This window comes from Sardina pilchardus, chromosome 3 (assembly GCF_963854185.1).
Source record: "Sardina pilchardus chromosome 3, fSarPil1.1, whole genome shotgun sequence".
Taxonomy (NCBI): domain Eukaryota; kingdom Metazoa; phylum Chordata; class Actinopteri; order Clupeiformes; family Clupeidae; genus Sardina; species Sardina pilchardus.
The window spans coordinates 10,569,624-10,584,632 of NC_084996.1; the positions used below are offsets into that span (position 1 = coordinate 10,569,624).

Here is a 15,009-nt window from a genome sequence, read left to right on the forward strand (position 1 = left end):
ACATGCTTATGTAGCCTGAACTGAACTCTCCTCGTGCAAATCATGGATACAGATACATAATTACAAATAATGTCCATACTGGCATATGAAAAATAGATTATTATGTGGCATGGCATGCTCTTAACATTGTGCGTTGAAGTGAATGGAATGTCTAACCTGATTTAGTAGGCACCTGGCCTCTGGGTGTTGTTGTTTTGGGGAACAGTGAGTTTTTCCAATCAGTAATCATCATGATTAGATAAGACTTCAGGGAAGACTACAACTAGGGGGCATTCCGTTAAATCAATGAAAGTGTTAATTGAGGAAACAAAATGGTTTTATACTGCAGAATCCTGTAAAATGAGAATAGCAGTGACTGCATGGGACACAGAGTCACTGCAACGGTCACTATGCTACATTTGTAATTTGTCAAAAAAAATCGCATGAACCATTCCTTGTTTTTGTACTTGTAAAGCACTATTAAAACACACGTCCCAAGAAACTGAAACAGTTTCTGCCCAGTCCAGTTATCTACCTGAAAAGACCTCCACTTGGGAATGGTGAAGGGGTGCAGTAAAGTGTGGGGAAATGCCGTCAAAAGTGTTGTGACGCTGCCATTGGCGATGGTCCAGGGGTTGGCGGACTCATGGTAGGTCACATGGAGGGATGGTGTGTCTCCGGTCGTAAGCAGTGTCGTCACTCTCCTCCCCGTCACTGACATCGTCAAACCCCCTCTCTCTCTCTTCGTCCTCCTCGGTCTCACTTTCTCGTTCCCTCTCTCTTCCTCGCAGTCGCTCCCTCTCTCGGTCTCGCTCCCTCTCTCTATAGGCACGTGGAAGGGTAGGAATCTGAGAAATCGACAGTGATGAGAAAGCTTAAATGGGATGCAACTCCGTTACAAACAGTCAGACTACTAAGCTAAAAGCCATATTAAATTAATGGTAAGAAGATCTCAAAGAATACATAATACAATTTGCAAACTAGCAAATACTTTCAAAGTAGCAAAGAAAACAATGTAGCCCCCTAAACCGTACAGCTTAGAAACTTCAAAACTCCAAATAGGCATAAAAAACAACAGTAGCCTGACACATCTCCGAATCACTGGAGGAAACAATTAGTCTGGTTTTCACCATACTGAACTCCATCTTTTGAGATTAAATATTAGTCTGGCGAGGCTGCGCTTTGTTTCTACTGCACTTCGCGTCGCTTAAGTTTCGTTTTTGGCGCGTCACCGCCCAGTAGCGTGCCAGGATAGATCTGCTGGTTTCCAGCCTGAGCTGCCAGGCGAAATTCAAATTCCCCGGAAGTTCAGGCAGGGTTCACCATAGGAAACAATAACTTGTGGCCCAAATGTCAACACATGTTCCTATTCCCAATTTGGTAATTTTTCCCAAATTTGATTCACAGATGTTTGAAATCTTAGAGACTCTCTGTTTCCACTCCAGTTTAGTTTGGTTGGAAAATGCCTCTGCCCCCAATTGCTTTTTTTCATGAATGAGAAGCACAAAATGAACAGAAAACAATTGATGAAAGATGATCTGAAAAGTACGGACGGATAATGGGAGCCATTCAGATGAAAACATAGGCGGACAAAACAACCCTATCCCTACCCTGAAGAAACCATAACGACGCTTGATAGCCTTACCTGGTTTTCATGAGTAGGTAGGGCAGTGTACCCAGGCTCAGTGCGTCGCAGCAGGCGTGGAGAGTGTGTGCGGAAAGGTCTGGGTGAGTGGGACTGGATCGAGCGCGGCGATGATGAGCGGACGGGCCGCGGCGACGGCGAGCGCACAGAGCGCGGGGAGGGCGAGCGCACCGACAGAGGCGAGTGCGTCACGGAGTGGGACTGGGCCAGCGAGTGCGGGGCCGTGTGGTTCAGCTTGGGTGGACGGGGCGAGCGTGGTGGCAGTTCGGGAGGCTTCAGCGGTTCCATCAGGTCTATCTCGGTCAGGAGGGGCGGAGGCGGAATGAACTCCTCCTCCTCCTCTTCCCCCTCGGCAGCAGCGACGCCCTCGGCATCATATTCCGCCAGCTCTGCGTGAGACAGGTAGTCCACGATGCCTGCTCCAAAGGAGTCGCCCACTACGTTGATGGAGGTGCGCATGCGATCCCTGAGCCCAATGAAATAGACATAATTTTACTCAATTGGCAAGCAGTTTTCAGGAAGAATGGAGATGTAACAGAAAAGTCAATGTGTGTGTGATAGTGCAGCATAGATTGTGTGGTGTTATGCTCGATGCACTTACAGTAGCCAGTCCACTGCAATGAGAAGGCTGATGTCTTGGGTGGGGAGGCCAACAGCAGTCAAGATCAGCAGCATGGTCACAAGGCCAGCACTGGGTATGCTGGCTGCTCCAACACTGGCCAATGTTGCTGTCATACTGGGATGCGAAGAACAGGAAAAGAGAAGATTTTCAAAATGTGGAGAAAAAGGATGGAGTCATGAAGAAGTAGGAGGAAAAGAGGATAGAATGGCCAGAATACAAGGAAGGAGTGGAGATGGAGCAGACAGGCAAATAGTAGGCCTAAATGATTTTGTAGCAGTCCACTGATTACCACTGATTTAGTAATTGGGCACGTTTCATCAAATCACAATATTGACAGAAAACTACAGTAGGTGTGTTTTACAGATTTTTCATAAACCGTTAATGGCAGTAAACCAATCATGTATATCGGTTTATTTCATTTACAGGAGCACTCGAATTACCAAATAACTACAAAACCCTGATAATAATCAGTTTCTTAGTGTGCATGTAACACACTTCAGAATTTGAGTCTGGTACATTGCCATTGAGATATGAGAATTGGAAGTGTTTCTACCAATACAGGGGAAAATGCCTCTCATTTGGATGGACCTAACCAGCTAGAGCAATGAAATATGTGAATCCTGTAGGGAGAACAGTCACACAGTACGTGATAGAGAAATCTAAACGTCTAGCTTCTCTAGCCTTTTTGTTTAAAACAAAATCAACCAAAGTGCACTCAGGTGAAATGAATGGCTATAGGCACTGTTGCTCATCTGTCCATCATCGTATAAAGCCCACCCAATCAATTTGATTTGTGTGCACAGCTCTCATACGGGCATAGAGAAACAAGTCTATGCCGAATTTCAACCTTCAATGTTGTGGGCCGGAGTTGAACACAGGCTGGCTTCCAGGCTAAGTTTGATTTGCATATTTCTTCCCTGAAGTCATATTTAATCACACATTTTGTTTGTAGAGAGAATGAAATACAGCTCAAGCCACAATCGGTGTAAGTTAAGAGAATGAAAGTATGCCCATCTTAACCGTGAAAAAGAAGTGTGTCATACTGACATCTACTCTCAGTAACAGAGTAGTTACAGAGCTGTAATATCTTCTAAAAAATAGTCCTCTTGTACAAAACCCATGAGTAAAGTTGACAAACCATAGAAAAATGGTTGAGGAAATAAGCATGCTATGACTCAAAGAGATCTGTTTATCCTTTGAAGTAAATAGAAGTCTTGCAACTAGTATGACTTAATCTGTGTGTGTGTGTGTTTGAGAGAGCGAGTTGAATGTTGAAAGGGGTGGTACGTTTAATGAAATGGTTTAAATTTGACAGTTGATGCACATTTGGCATTTTTTTCTACTCAATTTAGCACTTGCACCTATATACACTGCTCAAAAATGTTTAAAGGAACACTTTGAAAACGCATCAGATGTCAGTGGGAAAAACATCATGCTGGATATCAATACTGATATGGACTGATATGCAATGCAATGGTAATGTATTGGGAACGGAAGGATGCCACATTGTTTCAACCTACAGAGGGCTGAAGACCCCCCAAAAAATTGAAGTGAAAAATTATGCAGCAGGCTTGTCCATTTTGCCAAAGTTTTTGTAGTTCGTATGGCCACCACATGCTTAACGATGTCAGGGCATGGTCCTAATGAGTGGGCTGATTGTGTCATGGTGGATCTGCTCCCAGACGTGGACACGGCCATCAGTGAGCTCCTGGAAAATCTGTGGTGCAACCTGGAGGTGTTGGACGGACCAACACATAATGTTCCAGAGGTGTTCTATTGGATTTAAGTTAGGGGAGTGTGGGGGACAGTCAATGGTATCTATTCCATCATCCTCCAGGAACTGCCTACACACTCTCGCCACATTTAGCCAACCACTGTTGTGCACCAGGAGGAACCCAGGGCCCTATTGTACCAGTACAGAGTCAGACGAGAATCTCATCCCGATACCTAAGAGCAGTTAGGGTGCAGTTGTCTTGCCCATAGAGGTCTGAGATATGCCTCCCCAGAACATCACTGACCCACAACTAAACCAGTCAATATGAATGATGTAGCTGGCAGCCTAACATTCTCCACAACATCTCCAGGCCCTTTCATGTCTGGGACATGTGCTCAGGGTGAACCTGCTCTCATCTGTGAAAAGCATAGGGCAGTGGTGGAACAGCCCATTTTGATTTCTATGGCAAATGTCAACGGAGCTCTGCGGTGGTGGGCACTGAGCTCAGGTCCCTTCAGAGGACACAGTGCCCTCAGGCCACCCTAAAGAAGCCTTTCTGACAGTGTGGTCAGAGACATTCACATCAGTGGCCTGCTGGAGGTCATTTTGTAGGGCTCCTACTGTTCGTCCTTGCACAAAGGAGCAGCTACTGGTCCTACTGCTGGGTTAAGGACCTTCTTTTTCACCCTGCAGCTCTCTTAGAGCAACTGCGTGTCCCCGGGAATCTCCTCCATCCTCTTGAGACTGCTGGGAGACATAGCAGGTACTACGGGTACTGGCATACTGTATGCTACCAGTAGTGACACGGACCCTAGCCAAATGCAAAACTAGAGAAAAATCAGTCAAGAAGGATACAGATGGAAAATGATCAGTTGCCACCACCTGTGAACTAATTCACAACCACCTCACCTCTACATGACTTGATTCTATACTCCTATGAAATAGTGTTCCTTTATTTTTTTTTGAGCAATGTAGTATAGTGGGGGTCTGGGGGAAAGGGTGTGGGGGTGTGCAAAAGATACATATATATTGAACACTGGAATTTTCAAGATGAAAGGTTTTACCTATTTTAACAACAACACGTACGTGCCCCAGTAAAAATAAGTTGTGCCCCAGTAAAAAAAATGTCTTACATGTACACAAACGACGCAGTGCCCCAGTAAACGTACACAAATGACACAGTGCCCCAGTAAACCTTAATTCCTAGTGACTCCCCTGCTTACCTCACTGTTACAATCTGCCCTGCGTCTAGATTGATGTCATTCATTTGGGCAATGAAGATGGCTGCCACAGCCTCATAGAGAGCAGTGCCATCCATGTTTATGGTGGCGCCGATGGGTAGCACAAAGCGGGTCACGCGCTTGTCAATTTTCAGGTTCTCCTCCAGGCATCGGAATGTGACTGGCAGTGTCCCAGCGCTGAAGGAGTGAGACAGCAAGAGAGAGAGAGAGAAATGGAACACACAAACAGAGAGAAAGTAATATACAATGGATGAGAGAGCTATAAAAGGAAAAATGATAGTAAGCTTAAGTAGATTATGACAACTTGATTCATAAATACCACAGAAAATGTAAAAAAAAGGGGGGGAAAGGCTGAATGAAGGACCCAGTGAGATGGTTCAGGTCCAAGGTAAGATCAGGTCATAATGCCATTATAGGGGGGGGGGGGGGGGGGCTGATAGGATTATATTTATTTGGTAAATCCACAACAATGTGCCAACATGACAGTTGGTTTAAAAATCTGGTGAACTGTAGCCTGTGTGCCTCATTGGCATGCCATCTGGGTACTTCAGTGTGACTGCTGATAATAGGGGATGGACAGTAGGAAGGGAACTTTAATATGGGGCTTGTTGATATGGGAGAAGTTCATATGGGGCTTCATACAGAAGGACCCCAAAACATAAACAGAAGTACTGTTTCCAAAGTTCAATACCTGCTGGCAGTTCCTAAGGCTGTTATCCACGCCTGGAAGATTCCTGAGTAGAAGTGGAAAGGGTTCTTCCTGGTCACCCCAAAGAAGATGAAGGGCAAAATTATACCACCATGGATGGTAAGACCAACCATGACTGTTACCATGTACATGCCCAGCTGCCTAGCAACCACCTCCAAGTCTCCAATAGCTGCAATCTTCCCACAGATGAGGGAGGCAATACCCACAGGGGAGTACCTGAGAAGAGAAGAAGAACAACAATAGACCTTTGGCCCTTACCTTAAAGGAGAATTTCAGCAGTTTTCACATATATCTCTCTTTCTTGAAGTCACTGAGTATTGTCAGAGCGATAAAAAAAAAAGAAAACGGTCGGTTCTACCTAGCTGGAGTTGCTGCAGCTACAGTGCTACATTCTGAAACCATGGACATAGAGGCTCATGAACATACTGTGCCCCCAGAGTGTAGCGTTGTAGCTGCATGGCAACTCTAGTTTTTTTTTCCATACCGACAGTAATTGGGGACCTCAGGAAACAGTGATCTATGTCAAAAAGTTATTTATTTATTTTATTTATTTATTTGATGGACAGGTACTTCACATCAGCACAATGTTGTGGAATTTGCAGATGCTGAGAATCTCAGTAAAACTATAAAGAGGCTCTAGGAATAATTTCACTGGCTAGCTGATATTTCCACCCGAAATCCCATTTTAACTCTGGCAAGGGTTGCCATTTAAGTAAATCTTTAAATCAAATCAGGCCAGACTGCATGTTATCTTGTCCTCTGTCCTCAGACTTCATAACTTTGCAACTACACAAAAGAATGGGCCTTTTTAAATGTTTTCCGAAACATTGAGATGATTAACTCAGACGAGTACGGAGTTCATGGGAATTGCGCTGACTGGCCATTCAGTATGACAACTTGGCCTTTTCTCAGGAGTAGGGGTTGAGAGCACTGGCAGGGAAATAAAACAGGCACATGCTGTGGAAATTAGTTCCATGGAAGTAAGTGTGGCAGTCCATAGTGCGAAGGTCCATTCCACCCAGTTCCCCACCCTCTCCAACCCATCACGTTTTACACCCATCTGTGTCGCTTGTATTTCTTCCTGTCACAGAATCACTTAGCCTTTCTTGCCTCCTCTGTTCAGCCTCTTCTCTAGTCAGTTCCTCTGGCTCTCCGCCATTGTTGACTTTGTATATTTGTCTCTCTATTCCCTTTGTATGACTCACATCATTTCTCAGAGTCCTCGGTCATACATTTCATACAGATTTATAGTTGGAGATGTATGGAAACATGCACATGTGTGCAGGCACTTGGACACAAACACACTATTTCACTGGCTGAATCTCAATGTCCACCCTCACAGACTCACAGACTCACATTCCTGCTAACTTAAAGCTGTCCCATTAATATTGAAATGCACGAGGGTTAGCTTGCACCCTGTCTCTGCCCTTTCCGTAAGTTGGCAATGAATTGTTGGTAAATTGGAATGAAATGACCAACAATTCATTACATTGTGACGTGAAACACAGGGGTTAATAAGAGGGCAAGGAGATGTTGTTGCACACAGATGACAAATGTTCTAGCCCAGGTGCATTTGGACCAAAAAGAACTGTGAGGAAGAGGCTAGGGGTGCTTCGCAGTTCGCACACTGAAAAAGGAGTCTTTCCAAAGGAGCAAACATTTCAGCCATCCAGCTATTCACAATGCTAGCCTTTTTTTAACACATGGTTAACCAAAGGGAGATTGGTTAAGATCAGAACACATCAGTAAACAACTGCCATAAAATAGAAACAGAAACTTGTTTACAACATGTTTCATTCCTGTTACTAGCCCAACCCTTACAGCCTCTTAAATCACTTATGAACTGATAGCGGTTAAGTCTTTTAGGGAGGACATTGAGATTCAGCCACTGAATCTCTCACTCACAGATACTGACCACATGATCATGGATACCATCTTCATGATGATCTCATTCAGGATGTTGAAGAACTCGGCCATGAGCTTCCCTCTCTCTCCCATTTTCCCCATGCACATTCCAAAGGTAATGAAGAACCCAATCAAACCTGGGGTAGCATAGACATATTGAAATTAATATTCCTTTTGGATTAAATGTATTGATATGCCTCCCATATATACCTCACTATATGCTTAGGGGCATTGGTTGACGTACACGGATAGTACAGTAAAAGGAGATTGCCCTTATTTCCTTCAACCCTGCAGAAATGCACTGTTGTGTTATGTTGTGTTATGTTGAGAGCATGAGAGACGGCTACTGTATGTACCAACATGCATATTCCTGCTTATTTCCGCTGTGGGTGTATTTAATTCTGTTCTTTTGCTTTATAAACAAAGGCTCCGTTGTTACAGACACAGTCCACAGAATTATAATAATAATATTATAATTAAAATTAAACATTTTATTTATATAGCACGTTCCAAGCTGAGCCAAGTGAGCGTAAAGTGCTTTCCGGAGAGAATAGTGAAATAAACATTGGATGTTGCGAGTTAAAAAAGGAACCCTACCCATTGAATTCCATTGACCCCTCACCTAGTACATTCATTCCCCATTTGAACTCTAGTTTCTTCTTGTTGACAAAGATAGGTTCTGTTTGATTCTGGAGAGGAACAGCAACTTTCTTCAGCACGGTCTGGACCTGGAGAGGCAGACAAAATGGAGGAGAAATAGATAGACATTCAGATGGATTAAAAATGTGTGATACATAAAAAAAGCGAGAATTCATATAATTCACTGATATTTCTTGCATATCATCCTTGGGCAAATCTTTACTGAATAGCCCCAGTACAGACCTTCAAGACAGCTGCCACGCTAAACCAACACAGATATAAAGAGATTACTGCCAACAGAAGGTCTGACCCTCACTCAGTCTTATGCTCCCACACACGCATGCCCTAACACGCACACGCTCACACAGCCCCACATACACACACACACACACACACACACACACACACAAATATTCAAAGACACAAGCCTGCATACTTACCCAGTCACAAAGCACTCAGACTATTACATGCCAATATACATGTGTAGCTACTTATGTATTATTTCTGAATCATATGCGGGCTCATGCGAGACAGGGCTCAAGTGAGAATTGTTTGGTTGCATCCAGTCCATCCCAGGCTGCATCGTCGTTGTCTGTTGATTGAGCGCTGGATTATAGGCCATGATTTATAAATGACTAGCTCACTGGGGTTTATCAGGAGATGCCCCACAAGACTGGCTATGCCTTCTGCCCAGGGCACAGAAGCCAGCAGTCACATGACCCCCAAACACACACACACACACACACAGTCAAACAACCTCCCACTGAGTATATGATAAGTCATCACTTTACCTCCCACGGAGTCCATGGCTCTTTTTTGTCTGCCTAATGGTAATGCTTGAACTTGAGCTGTTGCTCACAATAAAGGCCTCAGCTGATTTGTAAGAGCCAAACAAACATTACGTAATGTGCTCCATAGATGGGTGTATTGACCCCTTTGTTCTTAGGCATTTCTTGAGAAATCCACATTAATATTGAATCCCTTGTCCCTAATCCCAACACCACCACCACCACCACATAATACCAATACAATAAGAACCATAGTACAGTGAATATAGAGTGAAGAATGCAATTAAAAACCATCTCCCTAATTCCAAATGTTAACCGAATTGATCCAGTGTTAATCCAATGTAGAGCAGGTAAAACTTGAGCTTGGCTTGCGACAGAATTGTTTGATTTTCTGGATATTACAGCAGACTTATTGGTAGCTCTGATACATGCACAGCAAAGCACAATGTTGCAAAGTGAAGCCAAGACAACACAGATCTACAGTAGAACACTCAAGGTTAGATATAATGACGGAAGATTGGAAGGTGGGGTCAGATTGGTACAATACAATTAACACTATTTAATACTATATAAAATCATAGTCAGCTAGTTCTCTCAACATTTTATATACACCAAAATGCTAACCGATCAGCATCTATGGATATAACGCTATGCAGTGAAACTAACTGACAACTGCAAGTATACTGAAGTTCATTTTTAAGGTGTCAGTAATAGTGGATAGTGAAATAGTTAGTTACAGTTACAGTCATGGTGCTTAGCAGACGCTTTTGTCCAAAGCGACATACAAACAAAACAACCCAATAATTACATTTAGCAGTTGATCAGACTATAGTAGTGGCAGCTATCTAAACTCATGATCAAAGAATCACCTGCTGGAAGCAAGCCTGCACCAGGTTCTCAGGGAAGAGGTTGCGAATGAGGTCCAGGAAGGCATCCAGACTGTTGACTTCCTGATTCTTGGGAGGCGCGTTGGTCGCTCCGGGGTCACTCCGGAGCTTAGGGTTACCCGGGTGAATGCCCAGGACTAAGATAACTCCCAGGATGGCAGCGATTACAGTAGTGGACATGTAGTAGACCATGGCCCTGGTTCCCATCCTACCACTGGAGCGGGCATCCAAACCCGCCAAACCTGAAAGACATGAAAAAGTACTTAAACGGGAACTATGCAGGAGGTTTTTTTTTTTAGCTTAATTTACCTTAACTGAACAGCTTCGGAGTCATTGGAATGGTTATATGTTTTTTTTTCGGGTTAAATGGTGGCTGTTTGGCTTCCACCTAGTGTCTGTGAGTGGAAGAACCACCCTTGCAACTGGGCCAACGGGCCTGTGGGCTGGTGCACTGACAAACAGAAAGTCTCGCAGCCGCGCGATCATGCTTATGAAAACGCAGACTGACCGATTGAGGAGTGTTGTAAAATATACACGCTAAAGCTGTGGGGAAGCTCTCCGGCAAGCGTAAAACAGCAAAGAAATCGCCAAACCTGCATCGTTTCTTTTTAATATGTTGAATGTTTTGAAACGTTGCCTTTTTAAATAATAAATAACTATTTTTGGAGCCATTACAGTGTGCAGAGCATCACCTTTACTTTGACACGTTTATTTGTCTGGCACCTGTTTAAACTTTTTTGGATGTGCGCACCCGTCTCTCCAAATATGTGTTTGTTTACAAGGCATCACTGGTGTTGTGTGTGCAGTGGATGACTGACCTGTGATGAGACTGGAGATGATGAGGGGGAGGATGAGCATCTTCAGCATCCTCATCAGGATGTCTCCGGGGAAGGACACCAGCATTAGTGTGTTGGGGTCCAAATCGGGCACGTACCGGAGCATCATGCCACACAATGAGCCCGCTATTACACCTGCAGATCACACACACCGGGATGCCATTTAGCCCTCAAGCTGGAAGATTGGCCAATTGCTGTGTTGGCAGAAGTTGCCCCCTGTGAAAGCTAAACGTTTTTATCTGTGGAACAATCCCTAAGAAACTGCGACTGCTGACTTCATTAATGAGTCAGGACTGTAGATGTTGGGCTGGATAGTTATTAAAAACCTCCCAATTACATAAGCTAAAACTGTTCATAGAACTGGTCAAAAGTTAGATTTCTGTCCCAAATTTCCTGACTTCTCAGGAAAGACCTATTTTCCAGTGACCTGTTTTACTGCTTTTCTGATGTTAACCTTTACAACTCTAATGTTGTAAGCTGCTTTGGCGGGGGAAAGCATCTGCTAAATTCCAAGCAAACCATAACAATAACCATAACCATCTCTGGAAGCGTGAGAAAGTCCATTTAGAATAGCAAAAGCAAACAAAAATGAAAAATGGCAGTACAGTGAGCTTGTGAAGAGGAGGAATCGCAGCCAGTAATGGTTTGCTGAGTTGGGTGAGAGACACCAGCAAGCAGCCAGATGAGGGTGATGAGACGAGAGGGAGAGCAGGGAAGATTAAAGAGCCTCATAAAAAAAGAGCGAATCATTATGTCACCGCCAGCAGCTCTATCTCTCAAAGAAGGGAAGGGAGAGAGACTTAGAGTAAATATCCAATCTGTCACTATCCTCGGACGACTCTTCGTCGTACACCCCCACAGGACACGTGAGCTACACATAAGGGGATGTTTTTCTTACTACATCCCCAGCTTTCAACACGTTGTAGATGTATGAAGTGATGTTCAAATGAGGATAATTATATAGCGGAAGACACAGATTAGAAGCGACGTTGATACACTGATAATGGATATATATACACACAAATGTAGGGACTGTGTTGTCCCTATCTGGACAAAGAGATGTGTCAAAAAAACAACACAAGCTGTGTTATTTTCAACACATAACAAACAACTAAAGCAATGTGTTGGAAATAACACAAACTGTGTTGTCCCTATCTGGACAAAGAGATGTGTAAAAAAAAACACAAGCTATGTTATTTTCAACACATAACAAATAACTAAAGCAATGTGTTGGAAATAACACAAACGGTGTTGTCCCTATCTGGACACAGAGATGTTTTCAACACATTCATTTTAAGAGTGAAGCGTATACACAGGCGCTGTGTGAGCAGAAGGCCATACCGAGGACGGTGAGAAGCAGTAGGAGATGGTCAGGTGACCTGGTCATCCAGCCACAGTATTGCTGGAAAAGGCCAGCTTTAGGCGCCGGCTCCCCCCCATCCTCACACTCCATGGACTCCTTCACTGGCTGATGATTCGTCATCCTGCCTGGATACACCACACACACACACACACACACACACACACACACACACACACACACACAAACAGGGTTATAAGGAAGAAATTTTAATAAATAAATAAATAATTAAAACACCAAATATAGATTTCATACTAAACAAACACTACTAATCAATAAGTGTTTTGGAAATTAAGAGGGGGAGATGCAGTCTTAGTCCAAGCCTGTGGAAATGAATTATCAATGGATTTGAAGAGCTAAAACATTCTCACTAATGATTTAAGGGAATGTAATATGATGAATGTAGGCCTACGCACGGAAATCTCAGTAACAGAATCTTTTCCGGGAAAACCCCAGATCTAGGTTGTCATGGCCTGTTGCCACATGCTCGGCGTGGATGATACTGGTGAGTCAGAGTTGAGCTCAGTATTGCCGTGTTTACACAGAAGCCAAGCAGGTCAGACATAACTGAATGACATCCATAAGCTGAGTGTGTAGAGACATCTCGAGCCTTTTCTGTGTTCTGTGTCGTGTGACTTAACCAAAACAGACAAGAGCTGCCCTTGCACTGCCACTGAGACCAATGGGCAATGGGGTGTGGTGGTGGCGGCAGTAGTAGCATTAGTACCTGAGAAACGGTTGGCCTGCGCTCCAAACCCAAATCTGACCTATCAAGTCCCTGATGCCTTGGAGTGTCTGCTAAATCCCACTCACTAACTTCACTTTTTATTGTAGGACTTACTATAATATTCAGGTATAGGGAAGCCCTGGCTTACAGTAATTCTGTTTCCTCAACCAACAGATTTAGATTCACCTTTTATTTTACAGGAACTGTAAATGGGAGAGTTGACAACCTGAAAACAATTGTATAAAGTATACCCATGGCTAAAGATACAGGTCAAATTACAGATCAGGGTCATTTTACGATTGTCCAAGTAAGAAAGATGTCCTTATGATTGCTCTGAATAAGCCTCAAGCAATAGATAAAATAGCAAACAAGTACAGAGTAATTAAAGGGATCAGATTGCAATGTGAGGTTGCAAGGTCATGCAAGGTGTGTGTTACCTTACATTTGGCTGACGCTTTAATATTGTATTAATTAATATCGTATTAGTATCATTACTGTATGATAAAGTGTATAAGCAGTCATTCTTGATTAGTGGAGCAAAGTATAGTACAGTATGTCCACCATTGCAGCACATTTAACACATTTATTTACGTTTTTTTTTTAATCATTGACTCTTTTTGAAAGAGACTTTCACATGACATACAGCATTTCAAAAGGTATTATAAGTGCAAGATTGAATATGACTGGTGTGTTTTAAGAATGCTGCACTTAATTGTCTTTGTACTGTTACTCTGCACATGGAAAATAAAGATGAATCTAATCTAATCTAATGTCTGTTATAGGGCTAACATCTTTGCCTCAACTTATATCAACACTAAAATGTAATATTTATTTTAGGTGATGTCAAGGGCAGCTGTCACTTTAAACGACACAATACCCTGATCTGGACACAGTCCCATCCAACAGTAAGTAAGATTGAAAATATGTACTGGTAATTCTGAAATGAAAGTTTCAAAATGTGACAGACTCAATGTGAGATTTCACTCTCTTTTGTGATGTGTGAACTCTGACTGGAGGAACCAAACATAATACATCATGCTGAGTTATTGAAGGCATGTGCTAAATCATAAGAGTCGTAATCTAGCACAGGAAGAGAGCACTTGCAAAACTGTATGAACTCATCGCCAAGCCTAGAAGCCCACACACAAAAGACAAGACCAAATCAATAACATTGCATGAAGACATTTGCAAATGAGTTATAGCGTATGCAAGTTAGTCATAAACCGTAGACCGTGTGGCAGTGCATAGTGACCTCGTGCACTAAGGTCTCTCCCTGTATACTTAAATAAAGAGGATTAAATTAAGATAGGCAAAATAGTCGAGACATACAGTACCATGTAGTACCAAAACATGTTATATGAACTGTTTAATTTGATACAGCTGGCAAATTAATAGATGCATTCACATCCTGGACAGTCCTCATGGAATTTGCCAAATAGGAGATTGATGCTCTTTCAAACCACATGAGTTTGGCAGCCTACCACCAGGGGCACAGCATTTTTTTTCAGCACCGACTGCAGCGTATTATATTTTCCACTGAAACACCCCCAAGGACTCAATCATAAAAGCAGATACTCACCACCCTAAAGGTTCTCACAGGAGCTGTCTCTTTCCCTGGTTCACCACCCCTCTTTTCTTATCACTCCTCAGATGGACGAATTTCGCACTTTCACCCCGTTTTCATCGTTATTCTCTTTCTCTCTCTCTCCCTCACTCTCCCTTTCTGCTGCGTTTATCTGCTTGGGCTCATCACAGATTTAAACTCAAACAACAGTTGCAGCTCAGACATAAAGACGGATTGGCAGCTTGTGCCAAAACGTTTTTTTTTTTTTTTTTTTTTTTTAGGAAGAGGGGGAGGGGACCACTTGCCAAGTCTCACTTGCAGAGATATAATCTCCTGTGAATTCAACATCAGAGAGAGAGAGCGGGGAAGAGTATGACGGACAAAGAGAGACAG

The 15,009-nt window shown here is 43.2% G+C and overlaps 1 protein-coding gene across 1 annotated transcript; it reads right to left on the reverse strand.

Moving 5' to 3' along the window:
• Positions 1 to 565: 565 nt before the first annotated feature.
• Positions 566 to 14,731, reverse strand: slc1a9 (solute carrier family 1 member 9). Its single transcript, XM_062531085.1, has 11 exons — positions 14,632 to 14,731; positions 12,307 to 12,453; positions 10,948 to 11,100; positions 10,112 to 10,371; positions 8,438 to 8,543; positions 7,826 to 7,952; positions 5,893 to 6,126; positions 5,184 to 5,378; positions 2,226 to 2,360; positions 1,625 to 2,090; positions 566 to 827 (listed from the first exon to the last, which is right to left on the reverse strand). The coding sequence occupies exons 2-11, from the start codon at positions 12,446 to 12,448 to the stop codon at positions 624 to 626; spliced, it is 2,022 nt and encodes a 673-aa protein (XP_062387069.1). The 5' UTR covers positions 12,449 to 12,453; positions 14,632 to 14,731; the 3' UTR covers positions 566 to 623.
• Between the last annotated feature and the right edge of the window lie 278 nt (positions 14,732 to 15,009).

Coding starts and splice junctions, on each gene's coding strand:
- slc1a9 (XM_062531085.1), bottom strand. CDS start 12,448: ATGACGAATCATCAGCCAGTGAAGGAGTCCATGGAGTGTGAGGATGGG. Junction 11,101..12,306: donor ACTGCTTCTCACCGTCCTCG/GTATGGCCTTCT, acceptor TGTGATCTGCAG/GTGTAATAGCGGGCTCATTG. Junction 10,372..10,947: donor CATCTCCAGTCTCATCACAG/GTCAGTCATCCA, acceptor CATGTCTTTCAG/GTTTGGCGGGTTTGGATGCC.